The 25,842-nt window shown below is 48.6% G+C and overlaps 1 protein-coding gene across 3 annotated transcripts in view; it reads right to left on the bottom strand.

The window, feature by feature from the left end:
* SPACA9 (sperm acrosome associated 9) overlaps nt 1-25,842 on the bottom strand; it is a 128,561-nt gene that overhangs the window by 50,345 nt on the left and 52,374 nt on the right. For all 3 annotated transcript variants that reach the window (XM_069609315.1, XM_069609317.1, XM_069609316.1), the window contains exon 2: nt 3,867-4,020. In XM_069609315.1, the coding sequence (XP_069465416.1) occupies nt 3,867-4,010 (144 nt within the window). In that variant the 5' untranslated portion in view covers nt 4,011-4,020. The remainder of the gene's footprint in view (nt 1-3,866; nt 4,021-25,842) is intronic.

The raw sequence follows: 25,842 nt of genomic DNA, 5'->3' as shown, positions 1-25,842 counted from the left end.
AGATGCTGAAGACATGGATCCATATATATGTATATAAAGGAAGTTCATTTGAGCCAAGTCACACATTCCACAACGCCACCTAGTAGCCATCGCTGTAAGTTCACCTCCAGTTCTGAGCCACAACAGCAAGGCATTGTGGGTATGCAAATTAACTGAAATGCAAACCTTTTTCTCCAGGAAATTGTCTTGGTCTATGAGGGCACTGGTGCTATTTTATACACAGCTTTCTCAACCTATAAGACATTTTGCAAGGTTGTCAGGACAATTACATACCTGGTTTCACCCTCATTAGGGATCATCATTGAAGTATAGTTTCGACAATTTTTGGTTGGAGCATTTGGCCATGTTTTTACAACACAATTTTTTAAGTCCAACTTTGAGACTCAATTGGTTCTCTTCCATCAACCATGCCCAGGTTGGATACAGAGGTTTTATGTACCTGCTGTCAAATATGTGATTATTAATGCTAATGTAGCTTTGAATGGACAGATTCCCTCTTCACTGCTTCACCCATGTGAGGACCATCACTGCCTCACCCCTCCCCCCCACCTCCAACTGCCACAAGAGGATCACGATTTCTACTGAAGCTTTTGAAAGTGCTGATCGGCACTTACCCCAACCCCTCTTGATAAGCAGGTGATACTATGTGGGGAGGATGGGCAGGTGAGCAGTGGCTACTCACAGATTTAGGGAGAGTGTTAATATCTGAAGAAATAGCAGGAGTTTGGTGAATCATTTAATGTTAAAGGTGTTTGTACACAGCACTGTCACCAACGGAATTGGTCCCAAGGTGCTCAGGCGGATCTGCAAACAAGAAGGCGGGGGGGGGAATTAATCGGGTGAAGAGGGAGTAGGAAAGTGAGAACGGTGATGTCCTGTTGGCAGCTTCAGTTCGGTTTTCACCCTGCGCTGAGCTTGGGTGTGACTATCGGATCGATGCGAGTCCTCATGTGCTGTTGGTGCGACTTGTGTTGTGAAGTGCGTGCGGTTTTCTGTGCGAGAAGGTGGCTGTGTGGATTTTTGTGTGAGTTAAGTATGCAGAGATTTGAGCTTTGGGTTAGTGGGTTACATGTCTCTTAATCCTTATAATTCTTGTTCTATGTGTCCGGTTGTCCTATGGAGTAGGCATATTCTTTCTCTTTTTCTTTCCTGTTTGTCTAGTTGTTAGGAGGGATGGTGTGGCAAGTTCCCAGCATTGTTATTTCTGACCTTTGTTTACCAGGTTGAAGCATGCGTTGTCCCCACTATGGTATTGGTGCTGTATTTTTACAATCACCCGCTTCCTTTCTATTTCCTGTCGGTGATCCATTGCTGCCTGTGTTTACTTTGTAGGCCAAGGTGTTGTTGACATATTACCCTTATCCTTTCATCCCGATCTCTCTTTCATAGTTCTTCGGTATGATTCCAGCTTATCTATCTTTCAATTAGTATGTTGATATGCCGTAGATTGTTCTTCCCTTACTTCTGTTGATGGGCGGTAGCTTAGGGGGATAGAGAGGATCGGTTTCCACTCTCAGCATTGCTTCAGCTGTGTATGTGCCCCCATAGGCATTCTTTCTAGTTATGCGGTGAAGCGCCAAGATTTGAGGAGTTTTGTGAATAGGAGGTGATCTCTTGTGTTACGTATGTTCTTTGGTAGCTCGTTCCAGGTTTTTGGGGCGAGGTGAGAGAAAGAGGATCCTCCAAATTTTCATTTAATACATTTTTGTGTGTAAACAGACTCAAATAAACAGTCTAAAATCCTGCATTTTGCCTGACTGCTTCTACAATGAAAGATGAAGTGAAAAGAAAATTGGTAGACCCAAGGTGACTGAAACGAGGAAATATTTGAATTTAGACTCATTTTGAGGGCCTTCTACAATACGGGCCCCATATCAGAACTGTCGTAGAGGAGGGAATCGAACTGTGCACATATTTGAATTGAGTCTAGTGATGGCATTTTCCTCCAAGGCCAAAGAGTGCTGCGTGCAAATATGCAAAAATGCGCGCCAGATTTTAAGCGCCTGCCGTCCAGTACGTTTTTGTTGATGTCTTGGAGGGTTCATGAGGGCTGTACTGGTAAATTTCCCAGACTAAAAAAATAGACGATAAATAAAAATGTTAATATATACTGCAAACATACAATAGTCTTTATATCCGTGTAAAAAAACATTGGTGGGAAGGCTCGCCCACACCTGATGAACTTTCCCAGAATCAAATCTGAAATGCAAAGAAACCATCATTGATGGTGAGCAAGGATTTTTCCAGAGCCCAGTGATAGCTCAACATCTACCCCCTCCGCCATCACAACCGGCTCACAAGGGAGGCGGGGCAGGGGAGCTGAACATGGATGAATGCACTCCAGTGCAGACAAGGCACTGCATAGAAGTGGCTGAGGCACAAGCAAATATGAATCAAGAGAGATCAGAGTCACCATACAGTAGCAACCAGGAAGGCCATCCTGTACATCTCATAAACGGTCTATTGCCCATCACGCTGTGTGACCAAGGACTCCAAGTCCAGTAACGTATTTGGCGATGAATAATAGCCCACAATGGTGTAGAATTTACGTGGTGGGATTTGCAGCAGCTGGTCAGACCAGAGACCTGCATAATCTTTTGTGTCTAGGAACGTAACTGACCTGGATAGATACAGATTTCGACTGATAACTCCCCCAAAAGAAATATTGGGTAGAAGGGAATTTATTGACCGGAGGAGGTGGCCGAACTGAGGAAATGGGCTTTAAATTCCGACTTATGGTGCTGCCCCTCAACATTATGTGTCCTGGGCCAGACCTGGTCGTGCTGGGGACATATTCCACAAATGTTTTCTAAGGATGATATTTTCTTGACTCAACTGGTTCCCCTAGGCCAACATGCCACACTCAAAAATGAGCACCAGGGTTATGTGCCTCCTGTCTAGTACGTGTTTATTAATGGAAACACGACTGAACCAGTTAATTAACCAAACAAAAAAGAAAGAAGGAGTGCACTTGTGACACACAGCTTTATCCTGGTAAAGAATCTCTTTTAATATGGTAAATTAAGAGGTCAGGTGTTGGATACTGTCATGTGATCAACAATTATTCACTGATGCTTTTAGTAAATGGCCTAAATTAAAAGAAAGAGCATCAGTGATGAGGCTTGAACTACACACTTTTGATGGCTCACTTCCCACGGGTGAGTGTTTTAACCTTTGTCCACCAATGCCCCTGCAATGATGCACACCGGAACCCTTATGTGCTGGGTACAGTGCACGCGTGTGCATTGTGGACTGGGCAAGGGGTTGCAGATTTGCTGACCACTATTGAAAGATAAGGATGCACCTTGTGGTGCAATGTTAGACAGCGTCACGCGAGGCTGAATCAGCCATGTATTGTCAATGAACTGGGCCGTGGAGGCAAAAACAAAATTACGCGAGGGAGCCAGAGTATGCTAAAGTGGAAATGTAGCATTTTTCGTTTGGTGTTAACAAAAGAAAGGATGTGTGCACCATTTTTGGGCCTCCTTTTGCTGATCTTATTCTGTGAAAGGAAGGGCTGAAAATGTCTTACCTTCAAAATACCAGGTCCACAGGAAGAAAATGAAAGGGTTGCGCAATGTCTGCATTGTATTGCGTACACATTCTGTGAGCATCCCCAGAAGATGCCTGGCCCAGAGTATGGATAGATGGCCAGGTCAGGAAGGTGATGTGGAATCCAGACTATGATTAAAGGATAGTTAATCTTACAGTCAGTCACATTATCACAGGAAGCAGAGAGTGCTAGAACAAGCAGGGACTAGGCCACAATTTTGGCCTTTGCGCTCAGGCTAAGATTTGCACCGTGGACCCCTTTGTATGGGATATTGTGTGCTCTGCCTGTTGTATGTGTGGTTGCTGCTCCTTACCTGTGACAGGCTGGTGACGGGTTTAATCTTTTCACGCGCATTCTCGCGACAGCGGTCGAGGGCGGCGATGAAGATGAACTGCTGCTGGTGAAAGATCTTGCAGCGCTGCTCCAGGTTCTTCAGGTTCTGCTTTATCTCACACATGGTGCTGGCTCTACAGGGAGGAACAGAACATGTGATCCAGGTGGTCTTAGAGATAAAATCAGACCTGCTCACAGCAAAACAAAGCTAGAACTAGCCCTTGTAGGCCCATACAGACTAGGTCAGACTAACACAAGTCTCAGGTCATCCCTTCATGGCTCATGCAGACCAGATCATGTCAGATCAACACGCCTAGATGTAGCCCTTGTGGGCCGGGCCATGCAGACAAGCCAAGACCAACACAAGTCTCAAGCCAGCCCTTCATGGCTCATACAGACCAGATCATGTCAGATCAACACGTCTAGACGTAGCCCTTGCGGGCCGGGCCATGCAGACCAGCTCAGACCAACACAAGTCTCAAGCCATCCCTTTATGGCTCATGCAGACTAGATCATGTCAGATCAACATGCCTAAAAAGTAGCCCTTGTGGGACATGCAGACAAGCCAAGAGCAAAACAAATCTAGTCCCTACGCATATAGTGCCATACAGAACAGCTCAGACCAACACAAGGCTAAAGGGAACACTTGGGCATATACAAGCAAGCCTGAATGAATACAAAGTCATGTCCCATTAACCAATCACAACAGCTCATTGACCTTCCATGTGTTTCTCTACTTCTTACACACAATATTTGAATTATTTGTATAGTAAAACTAGCAATACTGATGTGTGCAGCTAAAGGTAGGTGTGATGTCCTGTCCTGGCAGACTGCTACTAGCTTTGGCTTTCTCATATTCAGAGCAGACCACAAACAGCCGCACTGTCCTCTATCTCTGATCGCCTTACTAGCCCCCACCAGCCACCCCCACTTGGAGCTAGCCCCAAAAATATTAGCTTTCCATGGGATATAGTGTTTCCTGACACAGAATTGCAGACTAGTAAATAATAGGTGCTACTATAGTCCAACAAAATGATACTCACTTTAACAACCTTCAAGGATGAAATGCTAAGTACCCCAAACAGGACTCGAATTTGTGACCCAGAGAGCAGTAGGAGAGATGCCACCAAGGAGGACCAACAGAAATGTTGTTTTCTCTTTGAGACACGCATCATGTAGTTCAACACCGACACGTACCTTTTTAATCTATTGAAGCCTCATTCTTTTGAGCCCCCTTCCCCAGCCCTAGTGCATCCTGCCTGCTTGTTTGGTTTTTGGCAGGCAGGGAGCTTTCAATACCCGATTGCCTCTGTAACCCACCTCTTGGGACAAGTATTGGCCAATTCGAGCAGGGATAGACTGGCAGTCCCTAAGGCTGTCGGCACAGGTGTACACTGTGGCACTCCCCAAGGGTGCCGGCACAGGGATAGACTGTGGCGCTCCCCAAGGCTGCCGGCACAGGGATAGACTGTGGCACCCCCCAAGGCTGCCGGCACAGAGATAGACTGTGGCGCTCCCCAAGGCTGCCGGCACAGGGATAGACTGTGGCGCTCCCCAAGGCTGCCGGCACAGGGATAGACTGTGGCACTCCCCAAGGCTGCCGGCACAGGGATAGACTGTGGCACTCCCCAAGGCTGCCGGCACAGGGATAGACTGTGGCAGTCCCCAAGGCTGCCGGCACAGGGATAGACTGTGGCAGTCCCCAAGGCTGTCAGCACAGGGATACACTGTGGCAGTTCCCAAGGCTGCTGGCACAGGGATACACTGTGGCAGTAAGGTTGCCGGCACATGGATAGACTGTGGCAGTCCCTAAGGCTGCTGGCACAGGGATAGACTCTGACACTCCCCAAGGCTGCCGGCACAGGGATAGACTGTGGCAGTCCTTAAGGCTGCCGGGACAGGGATACACTGTGGCAGTACCTAAGGCTGCCGGCACAGGGATACCTTGTGGCAGTACCCAATGCTGTCGGCACAGGGATACACTGTGGCAGTCCCTAAGGCTGTCGGCACAGGGATACACTCTGGCAGTCCCTAAGGCTGTTAGCACAGGGATACAATGTGGCAGTCCCTAAGGCTGTCAGCACAGGGATACAATGTGGCAGTCCCTAAGGCTGTCAGCACAGGGCTACACTGTGGCAGTCCCCAAGGCTGCCGGGACAGGGATACACTGTGGCAGTCCCCAAGGCTGCTGGGACAGGGATACACTGTGGCAGTCCCCAAGGCTGCCGGCACAGGGATACACTGTGGCAGAACCTAAGGTGGCCGGCACAGGGATACACTGTGGCAGAACCTAAGGCTGCCGGCACAGGGATACACTGTGGCAGAACCTAAGGCTGCCGGCACAGGGATACACTGTGGCAGAACCTAAGGCTGCCGGCACAGGGATACACTGTGGCAGAACCTAAGGCTGCCGGCACAGGGATACACTGTGGCAGAACCTAAGGCTGCCGGCACAGGGATACCTTGTGGCAGTACCCAATGCTGTCAGCACATGGATACACCGTGGCAGTCCCTAAGGCTGTCAGCACAGGGATACAATGTGGCAGTCCGCAAGGCTGCCGGGACAGGGATACACTGTGGCAGTCCCCAAGGCTGCCGGGACAGGGATACACTGTGGCAGTCCCCAAGGCTGCCGGGACAGGGATACACTGTGGCAGAACCTAAGGCTGCCGCACAGGGATACACTATGGCAGTCCCTAAGGCTGCCGGGACAGGGATACATTGTGACAGTAAGGTTGCCGGCACATGGATAGACTGTGGCAGTTCCTAAGGCTGCCGGGACAGGGATACACTGTGGCAGTCCCTAAGGCTGCCGGCACAGGCATAGACTGTGGCAGTAAGGTTGCCGGCACATGGATACCCTGACAGTCCCCAAGGCTGCCGGCACAGGGATACACTGTGGCAGTCCCCAAGGCTGCCGGCACAGGGATAGACTGTGGCAGTCCCCAAGGCTGCCAGAAAAGGAATACACTGCCTGACTGCCTCTGTAACCCACCTCTTGGGACAAGTATTAGCCAGTTCGCACAGGGATACACTGTGGCAGTCCCTAAAGGGATACACTGTAGCAGTCCCTAAGGCTGCCAGGACAGGGATACACTGTGGCAGTCCCTAAGGCTGCCGGGACAGGGATACACTGTGGCAGTCCCTAAGGCTGTCGGCAGAGGTGTACACTGTGGCAGTCCCTAATGTTGCCAGTAAAGGAATACACTGCCCGATTTCCTCTGTAACCCACCTCTTGGGACAAGAATTGGCCAGTTTGCACAGGCATACACTGTGGCAGTAAGGTTGCCGACACATGGATAGACTGTGGCACTCACCAAGGCTGCCGGCACAGCGATACACTGTGGCAGTCGGAAAGGCTGCTGGCACAGGGATACACTGTTACGGCAAAGGATTGGCCAATACTTGTTCTCTACCCCATTTCTACCATGTGTGTAGCACTACTACCTCCCTTATGGATACTAGCGCAGGGGGGCCCTGTCCCTGCATTTCTCCACTCTTTTGACTGTGTGTTCCTAATACGCTGGTGGCAGTGTATTATTATGTGCATTGCCCATCCTCCTCCTGTCAGAGGTAGTAATGGCCAGGTATGGTCATGCCTCCCCACAGCCCTTGTCCAGTGCCTGTGAAGGGAATCTGTGTGCATGGAACTAGTGTGGACTGGTTTCGGGTGTGCAGTGTGTTCCTGATGGGCTAGTGGCAGTGTACCTTTATGTGCACTGCCCATGTTCCTCATGTTCAGAGGTTGGAAAGGCCGGGTATGGTCAAGCCTCCCCACAGCTTCTGTCCATTGCCCGGGACGTGCAGGTTTGTGCATGGATCTCATGTGGACTAGTTTAGGGTCTCAGACACCCCAATCCACATACTCCCCTTGGCAGACGTCACTAGTTTCTCCAAGGGGTGGTCAACTGCGATTAGATAACCTCTCAATATTCGAAGAGTGTATGCAATAGCACATTGGAGCGTGTCTCATGCGTAGAATGGAATTACCATAATAAATGACCTTGGACCCAAAAATAACCCGACAGACTATGACAATATGAGAATAAGGCAAAGTACTACTTTATTGTCAGCTCAAATAAAGTAAGGAAATCTGGTGACCATACAAGATGCAGCTCACACACTCTTGGTTACTTTTAACTTACACCAAGACTTTATACTTTGATGTACATCAGCTATGATGTCATCCTACGTGGCAAACAGTAAAACCTAATGAGTGGAGGGATTGGTTAGGGGAACATATATATGTATGTATATGTGTTAATAAGATGTGAGGCTGCACCTTATCTACTAGGCACGCCTCGAAGTACGTATAAAAGGGATTATAAAAATAATAACAGTAGATTGGCTTCTGTAACACTGTATAGCATGCTGCTACATAGCCACTGATGCTTGGTTGGCATACTCTCCCAACCTTGGACATTCGGCGCGCTAGCAGCACGTGAACAGAACGAAACCCAGGTGCAGAGAACAACGTCAGACCAGTGCCCACATTGGTCAATTAGCCTGCCATCTCTCATCAGCTAGACCAAAAGCCAAGGCTTCTCCTGTATAGTTCACCTTGCTGGCTGTTTTCCTTTTGGTTAAAACAGATATTCTTTGTTCCTTGCAGGAAGCTGTTTTCTGCAGTGTTTCTGATTTGCGGGCCTGGTTTGTATCTGAGTTAGTTTTGACATGATCCAACGTCTTTCCATCATGGCTGCTTTACTCATGTTAAAGTTTCTACTGCAGTAAGCGTCCTACTGCATATGTACATTTGTTGAGTTTCTTTTCACTCGTCTTCTCGGCATAGATGATTTCTTCATTACTTTATTACTTGGATTGCGCCTTTATTCTTTAAGTATTCTTATATCGTCTCTGTGCGTCATCGTGTCTTCACTTTATAACGTCACTCTGCAGCTGTCAGTTTGCACTTACAGATCTTTTATGTCCAATGGTGTATGCCGACATCCTTCCACCACTTCAGTGCAAGGGTACATTTGATACGGTTGGCTATGTGCATAAAGTCTCTTGTATACCCGGTGTGCTATTGGTAAGATACCTGGTGCCATGCACAGAGTCTTCCTGCTTTGCTTCCAGTATGACGGAGGTGAGGGGGCGGGCAGTAGAGATGACGTCATATGCTCCTCTGCATTTTCATGTTCTCCGATAGCTGGGTGCTGTCACCCCATGTCCAGCATTTTGTGTATCTAGGGAAGTTTTGGAGCCATTCTTCAGATGACCGCTGAATCTCAAATCCAAAGCACCCAGAGGATCCAAAAGATCACAAGGACTTCTGCTGCACCCGTCATTGGCCAAACCACCTCCCGCAATGTGCAACTCTGCTTCCCTTGGCCAGGTGTCTCCCTCCCGTAAGCTGGTGGGGGCCCCTGGCTCTTCATCCCGCTCTTCTTTTGGTGCCCTCCTGTCTCTTACAGGACCTGCAGATCTTTTGGAGTCCAGAAAGTCTGAGCAACCTGAACATCTTGAATCTGGACACTGGGCATCTCACACCATCGGGGGCCATGTTCATAGCTCTGCTGATGCTCCTGCCCTCCAGGCTGAGGGAGTCCATCTGAGCTGAAGTCCTTTCTCGCCTCTTAGTTGCCAGAAGGTCTTTGCTGGGTCCCCTGATGACTGGTCATCTTCAGTTGCATTGTCTGCCCTTCCCCAGGATTGTGGGACTCCAACCAGATGCCGTCTGAGACAGGCATTGCTGTCAGCCAGGCCCAATCCTTACCCCGCAACTGAACTCGCCTTTGCACCGCAACCCACAAGTCTCTTTCACTAGGAGAAGCCCTCCCCAAGTCTTCTGACTTTCCTGGAGTCACTTGACTTCCTCATGGGGTTCTCCTGGGCATGCTTAGATATCCTTTTCGTCGCCCTCATAGGGACGTGTAAATCTCCATAGGATGCAACGTCCATGCCAGAGCCTTGTCTTTGGTGGTGGAACCTGGATAAAGGCATTTGGGTCCCTCTGAAACTGGGAGATGCCTACTTACTGTGAGAAACCCGAAGGTGTCTCACTTACTAGTCTCCGGGGATCTGTCATCCAGGTAGCCAGGACATTTTGGTCACCTCCGGTTTAAGGAAATTGCCCACGAACTGACAGTGGCTTTCGAATGGAGCCAATGCCGGAGACTGTCGGTCTACCGTGTGGTGGATTAGTCCCCTTGCGGATCTTGCATAGTGCGTAGAACGCCGGGCATTTTGGAATAGCTGCCAGTAGAAACTCATGTTTTTTGCTACTGATGCATCCTTCCAGAAGTTCCTTGTCTATAATTGGTGTAATAAGTTGCCTGATTTTCTCCAAAGAGGCATCAAAACGCCCCGTAGAGCTGAGGCAGGACACAACATTGAATTTTAATGGTAAGGTTGTATCACATGGCCTCTTCGATGTTTGAACCCAGCACTTATGGAATTGTCGAGAGGGAAAGTAATAAACATGTTGTCTCCCAAATCCTCTACCCCTCACCCCGTTCTCTCCCTATGCAGATGCAGTGATCGTAATCATCCACAGCCCAGCCTGTTTTTGCGGTCCCCATTATGGCACAGTTGCCCTGAAGAAAGTGGTGACAGTTATATAAGTCACTGAAACCGGTAGGCCCTTTTGTGGTTCCTGTGGTAGTCCGAGCACGAAGGAAACCACCTTTAGGAACACTAGTGTGTACCATATGCTACACACAGCTCTTGAGTTTTTGAGCTTTGCTTTTAGTTATTTTTTATTTACTGTGGGGTCGCTAAACCGGATAAAAGTGTGTTTTTATATTGTGCTATCTAGCAACTCACTCATTGCCTTAAGCACCAAAAGCAAAAACTAAAATTAGCACAAGATGTCCGCAACCAGCCCCACTAGTGAGAGTCAAATTTACAGCCCTGAATCCCGTGCGCAAGTGCCCTGATTTCCTCTCTAAATCTGTCATCTCTTTGTCCAGGAAGGTGCTGTGTGTGGTCTTGTGCACCGTGTGCTCCCAAAGTGCCTACCTTCATGTATTCTAGTGTCTCCTCCTGACACACCCTCTGTACTCTGCCCCCCCCAAATAACTGGCTCTTAATACCCCACCAGTGCCAACTACCCCCACTGACTCGGTGCACCCTTTGTTGGCTCCCCTTCCCCTCGTACTCTCCATTTGCCAACACACTCTATGATCTTGGGATGACCACAAACACTCTCCACCTGACAGTCTTGTGCATCCCTTGCTCCCATCTAACAGTCATGGCCGCTCTGTGTCACAGCCCCACCAACAATGTCTACCGCTCTTCCTGCTCTCTGATATCTCCCCTGAAGCCATGTGTGCTCTCGAGCACCTCTAGCCCATGGCCCTCCCATTTTGACACACTGCGTGCTGATCCGCGTCACCGCAACACCATTGAGCTGACCAGGCTTCAGCCCCACTCAGACCCCAACCCTCCCTAAAATGTTGGGCTATGTTGACTCGACCTGGCTGACCTACGGAGCTGTGGCGGACAGAAAATGACACAGATGTTAAATGGCGCCTGGGCTTCGCTGTTAATAAAGTGCATGCAATTACTAACGTAAAAGCACCTGCGTTCATATCCATACATTTTAGGCAATTGAAATCGTTCGGTGGGTTTAGTAGTTGCATTCCAGGGGAGTGTTTGGAAGGGTAGGGGGCACAGGATACAACTCACTCCGACAGCAGCCCTTATGTGGGTGCGTTCAGGCTTAAAGGAGAGAGTTAACTGCTTGTAACAAAAAGGGAAACAGGGGAGGGGGATGTGTCCCACTTAGTCCACCCTACACGCCGCAGAGCTCAGCGTAGTACGCTCTATGCCATCGGCAAAACACCATCTTTCCCATGAACTTATACGACTTTAACTGTGCCAAACGGTGCTATCTGTTGTATTCCATGCTATGTATGAGTGTGGAATTCCACACCTCATGTTCCATTACTTGTTGTTTACGCAGGTGGTTCGAATAGTTGTCAGTTGGAGGATTATGGTGAAGGTGGAGTCACTGGTCTCAGGCTGATACAATAAAGGAGCTTACCTTAAGCCTTGTGTGCCTCCTTATTACACTGGTGACGAAGGTATCAGCCTGCAAAGCCGCGTGCCTTAATTGGTCCCAGCGACTCCCTTCGTGTCCTCCCTGCGGCCAGGCTGAACTCGAGTCCCTGAGAGTTGCCACAGCAGGCCTCCTACGGTGGGGTGCGTGTGGCCTCATATGGATGTTTAGAAGACGGGCGCTCTATGGCAGGATCTGCAGAGTTGAAGCCGAGTCCGGAACCCTGTTTCAACGCCGAGCTAGTAGAGAGCTCCGACGCTTCCCAGAAGGCGTCTTTGCGGAGAGGGGAGGTGCTACGCTTTCTGATCGCACCATGCCCTCCGTTAATTGGTGAGAGCCCAGTCCTGGACCCCATTGGTACGTGGTGAACGTTACGCTTCCCCGGAAGTACCTCGGCGGAGGAGAGCTTCACTCGCAATCCATCCAGAAGCAAAGCGGCAGCTGGAGGGTACCCGCTGCCGTCACGGAAGGCACGTTTGTGCCGAGGCTCTCACAACGGACGACTCCATCAGATTCGACCGAGGCCTGCGCTCCCCTGCTCTGGGTAGAGCGCGGGCACCGGCACAGTCAGTCAGTCTCTGCTACGACAAGTGAAAGGTGAGCTCTGTGGAAGCAGGGCGCACTGGCGCTGTGTACCTCACGATGGTCCCATTTCTGCTAAAAATCTTAGAGCAGCGTATCTTCAGATACAGAATTACTTGGAAACTAACAATCTTCTAGGCACTAGACAATCCGGCTTTAGACCCAAGCACGGTACAGAGACTGCCCTACTAGATCTCAAAACCCAAATTGAGGACCTTAAAGACAAAGGTAAACTAGCCCTGCTACTACTACTAGACTTATCTGCTGCCTTCGACTTAGTCAACCACCAAATCCTTTGTCATCATTTTAAAACTGCAGCCCACTTCTCCGACAATGCCACTAACTGGATTAAATCATTTCTGGATAACAGACACATGAGGGTTTTCTCCCCAACCTCCTCTGCCGACCCTGCACCAGTCCCTTGCGGGGTCCCCCAAGGATCTTGCGTATCCCCCACCCTCTACAATGTTTTCAATAAACCCCTGTTCGATGTGCTTGACTATCTGGGTGTCACCTACACTAACTATGCGATGACACCCAGATACTCATCCCCATCACGGGCGATTACACGGTAGACTCGAAATCCTTAAATGACATTTACCATGTCATACAAACCTGGATGGCACAACATGAGCTCTGTCTTAATGACGATAAGACAGAGCTCCTCATCCTAGGTACACAGCAAAGACTTAACAAGTTGAAGCCCATGTTCAGCTCTTTTAATATCGACGGTAATTCCATAAGTCTCCAAAGATACCAAAACTCTCGGAATCTACCTCGACTCCACTCTCTCCCTCCACAGACAAACTAATGCAGTTGCTGCCGCCTCTGCTTACACCTGCAAACTGATCACTGCTTGTCGCCCTTTTCTCTCCACTCATAACTGCACAATCCTTGCTAGGACTTTTGTCATGTCCAAGCTGAACTATTGTAATGCACTATACCAAGGCACCAATCAACGCAACCTAGACAAACTCCAGATTTTACAAAATAACGCCATCAGAGCAGCCCTCAATATCCCTAGATCAGCCCACATCTCGGAAACTAGGAAGAACCTTCACTGGCTGTCAGTCCCCCAAAGGATCTCACTAACATGTCCTGATTACTCTGTTCAATTCAAATGTTTACTTGTAATGTCATATTGTTATGTAACCACTGCCTCTAAGATATGCGCCCGGTAGCCTCCGGATCTGGTTTTGCGCTATACAAATAAATAAATACAAATGTATGCGTAAGCGGTTAACCTATTGAACAGCGCCTCACGGCAGCGTAGCCGACCTCAGCTATGTTTTGGATTGATACCCAGTACATTGGTGGTGCCATAGCTACTTTCCAAGAGTAAAGAAAGTGGTTCTGTATCGGCAGCTCTTGCAGTGACTTGAGACAAGCGTTTAGCCCTTGGAGCAGGGTTTAGAAGAGGCCAACTGGTGTTTGCATTGAGTCACCTTCCCGGCAGTTTGCTGACTGGCCCTTTTGGGCAGTTGCTCATTTTTCAAGGCCATCAGAAAAGCAGAACAGCAACGCTCGCCCTCCTCCTGCCTTCCTCCCTACCCCGGGTGAACCTGCAATTGCCTGGGACGTATGGGTACCTCAGGGCTGCTGGGGGTGCGATACTGATGACGACAAAGAGGCTGCACTATTGAATTGTCTGGGCACAGAAGGGCTGAGGATCTTCAGACATCTGCCTGGACCAGATGTGCTAGCACCCCGCCGCCAGGATGGTGATGCCGTCCAGGATGTGGCACCAGCTTATGAGACTGCTCTCAGCAAATTAGAGGCCCGGTTTGGAAAAAGGGCGAATGTGGTACTTGAAAGGTACCACTTCTTTTCTAGAGGGCAGGGCGCTGGGGAAAGCATTGATTCTTATATAACTGCCTTTCGTACTTTGATAGCAACTTGCAAATTCACAGGCCTCATTGATGAGTACATTCAGGATCAGGTTATGATGCGAACAAGCGACTCGAGGGTCAGAGAAAGGTTGTGGATAGAAAAAGACCCACCTTTAGAGAAAGTCATAGAAATATCCTGTGCTATGGAGGAGTCCAGGAAGAATGTAAAGGAAATGTCTGACAAGGGTGATGTTGTGCATGCAGTAATGCCCCGTAAAAATGAATGTTCTAGAAGCAAACCCAAAGAGGTCAGAGGGACGCTGGGTCCCAGGGAAATGTGTAAGAGATGTGGGTGGCGGGGGCATACTACTGGGTCTAAAGAGTGTCCGGCTTCTAATGCAGAATGTAGAAAGTGCAAAGGGAAGGGACATTGTGCCCTTATGTGTAAGAATATGGTTTTCAACAAAGAATCTGAGGATGGTTGATGCGGGTAGTGAAGATGATGACGTCACGGTTGTGGGATATGTAGGTTGTTCCAACGTACACAGTGAGTCTTCCAAGGAAGGTTTATTATTGAGTGTGGGGCAGGGAAGGAAAAGTGCCTGGGCCACCCTTACTATAAATGGGCTGCCTGTTGAGTTAATGGTAGACACAGGGTCACCCTACACTATGATGTCTCCGGAACTGTATGTGTCTAAATTTCAAAAGAAGATAGCAGATCTGTCTCCTTCTGACATCAGACCATGCGCATATGGTCGCGTACCCATCAAAGTTTTGGGTTTTGAGTGGGTTGACATAGAATTTCAAGGACGCAGGACCCGGGGGAAGCTCTATATTGCTCATAAGGGTTATCCAGTTGTTGGATGGGACGAGCAAGCTGGTTTAGACATTGAGGTATGCCCTGGGAAGGCTGTTCCAGTACTGAGTGTCAGTGACGAGGGCAGCTGTGATGATAAATTCAGGCCGTTGACAGCTCAATGTCTTGAAGTTAGATTTCCCACATTGTTCACGCCTAAATTAGGCAAGAGTTTTGCGCACAAAATAGTTCTTAAAAGGGGTGTTGTTCCCAGTGTCCATAATGTGAGGAGAGTTCCCATAATGGCACGAGATGCCCTTAAAGCAGAACTTGCCAAGCTTACTGATGAAGGGATCATTGAGGAGGTGGAGTGTTCGGAATGGTTGGCCCCAGTGGTTCTGGCACGAAAAGCGGATTGGAAATTTAAGGATGTGTGTAGATCTAGGAGATCTGAATTCCAAAATCTGGGTCGATAGACATCCCCTGCCAAACATCAATGAGATGCTTTCCTTAGTAAACAAAGCTTCGTGGTTTTCCACTTTTAACCTCTCATCAGCATATCATCAAATAGATTTGCATGTCGATTCGCGTCCCCTCACTTCTTTTGTCACTCCCTTTGGGGCGTTTCGTTTTTGTAGGATGCCATTTGGGTTAGCATCTGCCTCCGTCGTGTTTCAGAGAGTGATGCAGAAGCTATTTGCAGGCGTTCGGGGCGTAGAATGTTTTCAGGATGATATTCTGGTTTGGGGTGAGACCTGGGAGAGGCATGACAGTATGGTTGTGAGAGTAATGGAAATCCTTGAAAAGAGTGGTCTAACTGTTAAACTCAGTAAGTGCAAGGTAGGAGTGTCTAGTGTGACATACCTAGGACACACGTTAGATTCCGGGGGCATACATCCTAGGAAGGATGGTCAAGGTTCTGTGTGAAGCCCCGCCTCCCAGTGACAAGGAACAACTTAGATCCTTCATGGGTTTAGCTGAGTATTACAGCCAGTTTGTATCAGCGTATGCGGACAAGACAGTTGCTATGAGGGCCTTGCTCAGGAAGGGTGTCCATTTTGAGTGGACAGACCAATGTCAGAGAGGGTTTGAGTGTTTGAAGGAGGAAGTTGACTTGGCTCCATCTTGGAGTTCTTTTTGTCCGTTTAGGAAAACGGTGTTAACAGTTGATGCTAGTGAGTATGGATTGGGGGCTGTACTTGAGCAGAAGGATGGCGGAGTGTTTCGTCCAGTGGCCTTTGCGTCCAGGGTACCTAAGGAGGCAGAGCAAAGGTATGCAGTAATTGAGAGAGGTGTTGGCGGCGGTATGGGCCTCGAAACATTTCAGGACATTCTTGTGGGGTGTTGAATATACTATTCGTACTGATCACAAACCCTTAGTTCACGTTTTGACAACCAAGGGGCTATCGCAGTCTTCTTCGAGGCTGACATGGGTGAATACAACTTCACTGTTGAATATGTTCCGGGTGAAAGGAACGCCGTTGCTGATTGTCTGCCGCGGTTTCCGCGTTTGGGCGATTCCGAGGATATGCTTAGGGTGCCCGATGATGGTCCGATGCTGGTCGCGGCTATTACCCCTGCAGTGGGCGAAGAGGTTTGGAGTGAGGAGTGTTCTTGCGATCCAGTTTTGGCAGACATTAAAACTTCCCTTAGGAATGGAAGTCAGAGTGAGGTTTTGTCAAAGCATTATGGCCATGTCTTTGCATGAGTTGTCGGAGGGTCCTTGGGGTGTTGCCCGAGGGCTGAGATTGATTCCACCAGAGTCACTTAAGGGAAGGTTAGTGGCTCTTGCGCATGAAGGGCATCTAGGGAGGTCTATGACCAAAAGAAGGCTCAGAGATGTGTACTGGTGGCCCGGAATGGATGAAGACGTAGAGGCGGTTGTCAAGGATTGTGTGGCCTGTTCCACAAGTGATAAGAGCAAGTCCACCTCTACCCAGCCCATTTATCCGGTCGAGATTCCCGGGTATGTATGGTCCAAGGTAGCTATCGATATAATGGGTCCCGTGGAGGGTTTGGGTGGTGGCCTAAGGTACATGGTGGTGCTGGTAGACTATACGTCTAGGTGGGTGGAGGCTGCGGTTTTGTCTTCCGCTACGTCGGAGAAAGTGGTGGAATTTTTGTCCAAGGTGTTTGATAGGGAAGGCATTCCAGCAGGTGTTGTCACAGTTTGTGTCTGTTTGCATGCGAGAATTCCTAGAAAGTTTGGGAATACGCCACCTACAAGGTCACATTGCATAACCCCATGGCGAATGGGTTGGTGGAGCGCAAGAACCGTTTTGTGAAGGGTGCCATACAATTGGCGTTTGCTAGTGGCCTTCCGTGGTGCGGCGTGTTCTCGGAAGCCCTAAAGACATACAGGTTGACCCCCTCGACATTCACAGGTTTGTCCCCCTTTGAGATGATGCAGGGGAGGAAACCTGGGTCAAAATTGAGAGTTCCAGCGTTGGGTGGGGGGTCTCAGTCACAAGTTGACATGGAGGAGGTGTTGAGGCGGGTGCGCCAAAAACAGTTCACCTTTTTACAAGGGCAGTTGAGGCATTCCCAGCCTCTTCCTGTGGAGGTTGGCGATTGTGTGGTGGTCAAAGATCCAAGATTTGTGGCGAAGGGCGCTATTAAGTTCATGCAACCCCGAACTGTAGTCATAACTGGGCGTGGCTATGTTAAATTGGAGGATGGAACTAGATGGAGTCGGAGGAGGGTGGTGGTGGTAGATAAGGGTTCCAAAGGTGGTGGTGCAAGGAATGAGGATGAGGTCGCGGGTCGCAGCACAGGGAATAACAAGGGGAGTCACAATCACATACCCGGGCCGTTGTATGGTGAAGAGTTTGTGGATTGTGGTTCCACCATGTCATCTGATCACTCGGATTCGTGTGAGGCAAGCGTTCCGACTCATCAGAGTGGGCGGGACATGGATGCATTGACTGTGCCTATTCGTAATTCCAGTGAGAGTGGTCAGACTGCAACCCAAGATGCTAGAAACCAGGAGTCTATGATGACTGGTGGTGAAGGGGTGCAGATCAGTAGTGCTGATGCATCGTCTGCTAGTGAGGGGGTTGTTCCTACTCCTGACGGAGTTTATAATCATCCTAGGAGGGTGAGGAAGTTACCGTTAAATAAGGAGTTTATGGTAGGGTCAGTTGTAAATTAATTGCCGGTAATCATTTCTGTTCATATAGTTGTTAACGATTGGTCTTTTCCTTCTTCCCCTCTCCACCTCCTTCTCCTTGTTCCTCCTTTCACCTTATTCTAATTTCCCTGTTTTGCTGAATTGTGCGCTGGGTAAAGGGATGAGAAGTGTTGTATTCCATACTATGTATGAGTGTGGAATTCCACAGCTGTGGAATGCCACAGCTTGTGTTCCATTACTTGTTGTTTTACGCAGGTGGTTCGAAGAGTTGTGAGCTGGAGGATTATGGTGAAGGTGGAGTCACTGGTCTCAGGCTGATACAATCAAGGAGCTTACCTTACGCCTTGTGTGCCTCCTTATTACACTATCTGCATATAACCCCAAGTATACACCGCAGCCTGCGATACTCACAGCGGTCTGCCACAGCAGTCTGCCAATTCCCTACTGTACGTCCGACGACATGCCTGTATGTGCATCATTTGCAGCATGACACACCTGCCTATAACTCCTAGGATACAATAGATTGGCGCTTCCAGCCTCTGTTAGCCACATTTCTAGAGTGTTATCAAATGAAGTCTATCCGTCTTTACCGCTTCCGCATTGCGATTTGCATCATACCACTTGTATATGTCTGTGCAACCTTAGCATTCCGATGCATCTTGCTAGGTATACCTGTACCTCCATTCTCACTAACGTTCAGCCGTATTTACCTGCAATGCTGTGCCTCTAATTTGCACAACGTTAGCACTGTCTAATAACAGTTGCATCACCCTTGCCAGAACACTCATTCTCTCGAAGTTGGATTATTGCAACTCTCTCTGCATTGGTGCCAACAAGGCAACCATCAAGAGAATCCAACTCCTTCAGAATAATGCTCTTAGGCAGCACTAGGAATTTCCAAGAGAGACCACATCTCTGAAAGTACCAATTAGGGCAGGCTTCTATACCTGGCTATGACGGATTTTTCCTGTCTACCGTCACCTGGCTAACTTTGTATTTTTTTTACATACTCATTCGACCCATAGGGTTCTCTGCACTTGCAGGGCTTTTTCAGTGTGTATCCTGGAACTACGTGTATGTCATTGATCTGCTCTGCTGTGAATAGTTATTGTATTATGTATGTATTCAAACCTTTATGTAACCAAGCTGTAAGCTGTCTTATGCAATGCGCCCTGATACCCTCGGGTCTGGCGCGCAATACAAGTAATACAACAAATAAACAAACAAACCACTGTGAGCGAATCCTTATTAGTAAATGCCTAGTTAGCACAAATTATTGCCCGTTTGGTTCTACCTGCAGTGCCATTAGCACTAGCTTTTTGCCTTATGTATCCGTTAGCACATGCCATCAACTGTGCGCAATGTTAGGAGCAGCCCCTGTTAGCTATATGACCTAGTGTTACTACACGCATCCGCCTAGGTTTGCCTTGCATTTGTACTCTGTATTCTACCACACCTACTTGTAATCCTGAGTAACCTAGTAATTGACCATCAGACTACATAGATCAAACAGTTCATCTCTTCACATTCACAACTATCTATATTGTAGGGGAGGAGTGGTCCAAAAAACCCTCCTTGCCTACATCCCCTCCCCAGTTGAGGGCCATGGCTCATTGGGCGTCCCCTCAGACCACCCGGGCCCAGGTGGTGGAGGGCTCACCTGCTGAAGACATTGCCCACAAGTATTGAATTTAGCTAGGCCCAGAAACCATTTTGCCTATCAAAGATGGTGTGAGCTCAGCGCACTGTAGCGCGGCCCCCACCCTCGGAGAGTTTCAAGTATCCCTGTCGCCGCAGCACCCTGGCAGATCCGCTGTGAGCCCGTTCCCACGAACAAAACGGACATGAGCTAGCATAAGATACTAACACTGTAACATTTCACCGTCCACAGTGTATCACTGCTCCCAGCTTGACCCGGTCAGCGAGGCCTGGGTGATGGGGAGAACTGTAGAATGGCCATCCGATGAAAGCAGAAAAATACCCAAATACGAATGTCAAAAACTATTTGTAATACCTGTATCCTTTCCATAAAACTACTTCTACTAAAGAAACCTGTAAAATTGTGTAATTTTTGTAAGAAACGCATGTTTACATGACACCAGCAATGAAGGACTCACACCCCTGCAGGGGTGTGCAAATGATAAAAAGCATTCCGGGGGATTGTTCTCTATATGTATCATTGAAAACCGTACACCCCGCGGTCCCGCGCCATAACTGAACTAATGCTGCTAGAGTGCAGGGGAGGACGAATGCAACTGTAAATAAGGCTCGTGTGAAAAGACGCGGGCAAATGCGCCAGTCATGTGTACATACCTACAGCCCTTATATGCCATTACCGCCGCGTACAATGGCGGGTCTCGTTCTCTATGCTCCACCAACCACACTACTACCTCACGTAATGCAAATATATATGCATATTACTAAATACTGTAGTTGTTAAAACATAATGTACTAGTAAGGTGCTTAGACTGGCTATATTCGAGAGACATGTAGTGAGTTGAAATGTATGTTTTCAAGTGATCCAAATAAGAGAGCTAAGGCCTACGCCACGCTGCTCCACCTCCCCGAACTAGGCTGGAGCCGCTTCAAAGATTTGTAGTCCCCGCTACAGCACCCAAGGCCGCGGCCTGCCACCTGCATTATTTACAGCCCAGCAGTAAACCTCCGCTTGAATACACAAATCCAAGGCGCCCCCTCGTAAACCCCACAACCCCCCGGAACACCTCAGATTTATGACCCGGTGCAACGAAGACACCCAATACTGTGGTAACACACAACAGCCCATTCATAATAACTTCTAACGAGACAGAAAGACATGTACCGCCCGTCCCATGCTCGGAGACTTAGCCTCACGACCTATGGTACCGGTCAAACAGGACACTGGTAACCATGCACGGATAAATCACCATCAAACCCCTCACAAGGTGCATCCTCCTGTGTTGCATTAACCTGCAGAATAACCTATTGATAGATTTACTAAAGAAGATAACATTGCAATGACTGAATGACTGCGGTGTGCATGGCATAGGGCAAATAAGTCAGGAGAACACATTCATCTCTGACACTGGCCACAATGGCACAACAACACCGCCCGGATGAACTCAGCTGACCTGCCAGGCCCAGCCCAACCCACGAGGCTGACCAGTGACGTCCTCCAGCCAAGGCCAACCACATCGCAGCAGCACCTATAGCTAGTCATCGGCACCCAATCCCATTGAACTTGTGTCCCTTATAGTATGTAGGTACTGATGACGTTTTTTGTAAATAAATACGCCTGTCTTTGCTATTGTCAGACAGAGCGCTCTCGGAGTTTGCAGAGTTCTTTGCATGCCCTATTCTGATTGATAAACTCCCATTTAAGCTCACCCGCACTCTGTCTTGGCTTTATTCCCGACTTGGGAGAGTCCGTCATTGTCTCTCATTGCGGGTAGGATCGTGCTGGCTGGGGACGCTTGCCTTCAGTGGTGACCCCGAAAGCGTGATTATTATTATTATTATTTTTTCCCGACCTAACATTACCGTCCCCTTTTGGCACGAGAATCTCCGGTCGAAAAGGGATACGCACGGTGCGCCGGCTCCGGGAGGCTGCCCGCCAACAGCGACCGGTACACTAAGAAGTGCACACTCAATAGAGAGAGGGTACGGGATCCCGGTTGAAAAATCCCCTTTGAGTAACGCTCGCCGGAGCCGGGGCTGACTGTTGAGCGGACGGCAACACTGCCTGGACGGACCCAGTTTCGGAGACTATCGGTTCAAGACGGGCACGTGAGTATTGAGTGCGAGCGATCGTAAAGGGAGTGGAGGAAGAAATTTAGGACAGAGAACGAAGAGGGGTAGAAAAGGGGGGTACGCAGATCTACTAAGGATCATCCTAAACTTTCTTTGCTTTTTCTTTGCATATGGCCATTAGGATTAAGAGGTGAATAAGAGATAAAAGTGACGGGAACCTATCTCCGAAAGGGGGTGGAAGGCGGCGCCGCATAGTGCTATCTTGACTAGTACTGGGAATATATGAAGAAGTGGATAATAAGATAAAAGTGTCTGGCAAAGGGGGACACGGAGAATATATTAGTGACTGCTATTTCTTCTTTCTATTCTTTTCTTTAGGGTTGGGGGGAAAATAAAAGTGAGATCAGTACAAAACGTTAGGGAAAAAGTAAAAGAGAGAGAGTCCTACTAGAAGAGGGAAGAGCAGACCAATATATATATATATATGCGCATCATATATCTGAATAAGACGGACAGAGACAGCCGGCTAGGGAGGAAAGGGAGGGCAGCTTGAATTGTGAAGAGAGTGTTACAGAGAGGTGTGTGCACCTCGTATGCGTCAGAAGACAATTTGGTGCTGTGGGTGTGTAAAATGGCTATAAACGTATAGTAATTGAATGGTCATGGTAAGTGTGGCCGGATAAAGGTTCTTGAAGACAAAAAGGACAAGGTGAAGTGAGTGTGTACCTTTTTGATTTCCGGGTTAATATTGTCAAAATCACTGATAGTTTGCTATTGTATGTGCCCCCCCCCAAAGAGAATAACATAGAGACTGTGTACAGCCAGTTTTGCATTGTGCAGGCAGGGGGAAGAGTACAAAGGAGCCCATTATTGAATGTGAAGTAGGAGACGAAACCCATATTGGTAATAGGTTTACATTGTAATTGTGGACACACAGAGACACACAAGTACTAGGAAAACACAAAGATGGGGGCCGAAACACCCTTATCACATATTTGTAAGAACCTACTAGGGTACGCGGAGCGAATTAAGAAATATCATGACCAGTGGATAACAGAGCTGAAGGGAGAGGGGTTACCCCAGATATGGCCCGAGGGAGGGTCATTTGATAAAAGTGTTCTGGATATGGTGGCCACATGCATTTGTTTGAAATACAAGGGGAAGCAGTTGCACAATAGGAGGGAAATATTAGATCTCTGGAGGTTATTTGAAGAGATACCACCGCCTAAAGCACCAGCATTAAATCCTGACCTACCATCCACCACTGACAATCCACTGATGATACAGAAAGATGCTAAAGAATCGTCAAATGTAGAGCCACAAATAGAGGTAATAAGCGTGTACCCGATATTAAACAAGCCTGTGCCCGCAGAAGGGTACAGTGACCCCACTTATGTCCCTCCCCTGACAACTACTACACCCCACCGGCCAACGGCATCTCCGCCATATGAAAGTACCAGGGAGCGAGCCCAGGCATGTACACAAAGGGTGGACATAGAAAAGCTAACAGATGATTTACAATCAAGACTCTCAATAGCGAAAGATGAGCTCGCAAGGATAAAAGACATATGTGAGCAAACAGCACTTAATGCACCAAGATCAGGGCGCACGTCTAGAGCGCCGAGTGAGAATAGAACACTTGAAGACGGGTGGAAAAAAGGTGAGCTACTGTTCAGAATTGAGGAAGAACCGACACGAATAATCGAAGTAGGGACACGAGAGGGAGGTATTGATAATGAAGAAAGGCCTATAGGGGACAGAGAGGAACTACTATGTGATATAAGGGACGATTTAGAAGAAAGCGACAGGTTGAGCATGGCAATGGGAGGGGGAAGTGAAGGGGTGGATGGTACATGTTCAACGAGAACACTGGATGATGAGTGGACGGGGAGATTAAGGAACAGGGTGGGGAAAATGGCATCACTGGGAACATCAGCAGCCAAAACGGGTGTAGATGCGACGACAAAAGGAAGGCTACAGCTCCCATTGATACATAGGGGAGGAGGGAGGCCGAATTATATCCCATGGGCTCAGATGGATAAAGCCAATTTATTAAAGCTATTGCCCCCGTTATCGGGAGGGGCAAGTAAGTGGATATACGCCTTCGAGAAACACACTGCCGGGGTACCCCTAGCAATAGGAGATGTGAAGAGCTTGCTTGTATCAGCAGTGGGGGATCAAGCTGATAGATTATGGGTCAAGGCCGGTTTCCCGGGAGTAACATTAGACTGCGACCGCCATGACGGGGCCTCCTTTAACACAGTGCGTGCAAGGGTGTGGAATGCCTTGCGAGAAACGTTTCCAGATACGCCAGACTTACAGTCAGTAATGCAGTGTACAATGAATGACGGGGAGGAGGCTATGGATTACATTTTTCGGGTCGAAGAGATGTGTAGAGCAGAAACGGGCACGCCCTGGTATCAATCGACATCTTTATTTTACTTCATTATAAAAAGAGGGCTCCCAAAGGAAGTGCAAAAGGCGCTCGACAAGATAGCAGGTATTGAAGCGAAGGGATGGCCTGAGATTCAGAGCATAATAGTACACCATTGTAAGCGAATAAAGGAAAGGGAGAAGGAGGTGGCGCAGAAGAGATTGGCAGACGAAGCAAAACTAGTGCAGACAAAGTTGGTGAAGGTCGCAGCGGCTGTAGCCGCACTCCCCCACAGCAGGGAGGGAGATGAGGAGGAGAAGGGGCTGGTAGCAATACAAGGAAGGATGGCAACTAATTGGGCTGGAGCAGGACAGCGGCAGTGGAACGAGCAGGAGCAAGGCGGAGGTCCGCAGTGGCAAGAGTGGACCCCCCGAGGGGGACGAGGTGGGTACAGGGGCCGAAGAGGAGGTGGACCGGGGTACGGGAGAATGGGAGGGAATGGATGGCAGGGCCCTAGAGGTGCACAAGGGAGTTGCTGGAACTGCGGAAGATGGGGGCATTACTCTAGGGAGTGCAGAGCCAGACCCAACAACGGGTTCCAAGAGGTAGAACAGTATGGCCATCCCCACCCGGGGAGCCCATATGGTCTTCCAATGGGACAACAACAACCGAGAAACACAGGCCAAGGTAATAATGAGCAATAACAGGGGCACCAGTATAGAACCCAGAACCACCCACAAAACAATGACAATATGCAGTACACGCCAGGCAACCCTTTCGCGACAACAGCAAACGGGGCCCCCACCCCAGCACCTTACAACGGCGTGTCAGTATTTTCAGGAAGTGTCTTTAATGAAGGGGGGGCGATGAGACACCCTGCATAGGACAGCCCACAGAGAACACTTGCGTGTCCAGTTCTATCTACCACCTACGATGCAGCAGAGGAACCATTGGTAGGGGCGCAGATAGGAGACAAGCAGTTCATATTCATGGTGGATTCGGGAGCGGAGAAATCATGTATCAGGGAGGGCCGGTTCCCGTTATCTAACCGGAAGTTAGAGACGCAGGGGTTCTCTGGGGCTGTAATTGAAGTTCCTTACACAGAAGCATTGGACGTAACAGTGGGGGGTAAGACTGTAAAGACACCCTTACTGTATTATGAACACTCACCAATAAATTTACTAGGGAGGGATCTCCTGAGTAAACTCAACATGACCATATCATTCACTGAGAGAGGTATAGTGTGTTCAACACCCGGAATATGCCCATTGCGTGCAATGTTGGTAGTACAAGCCCACACGACCACACAAGAAGTACGAGGTTTGCCGAAAAATGAGGAAATGTTTATTGAAGGGCTAAAGACATTGGCCCTCATAGTTCCAGAGCTGAGGAAGATGGATTGGAGGATTCCAGCAGAATTCCTCTTCCGCCCCATAGTGTGCCCCGACACAGCACCATGGTCAGTGGTATCATTAGACTTGCATGCTGTACAGGTATCAGCAAAAAGGATT

The sequence above is a fragment of the Ambystoma mexicanum genome, chromosome 8 (assembly GCF_040938575.1).
Source record: "Ambystoma mexicanum isolate Mex_15411 chromosome 8, UKY_AmexF1_1, whole genome shotgun sequence".
In the NCBI taxonomy this organism is placed as follows: domain Eukaryota; kingdom Metazoa; phylum Chordata; class Amphibia; order Caudata; family Ambystomatidae; genus Ambystoma; species Ambystoma mexicanum.
The sequence above is the reverse complement of the archived record's forward strand: the minus strand, read 5'-3'. Positions and strand labels throughout refer to the sequence as shown.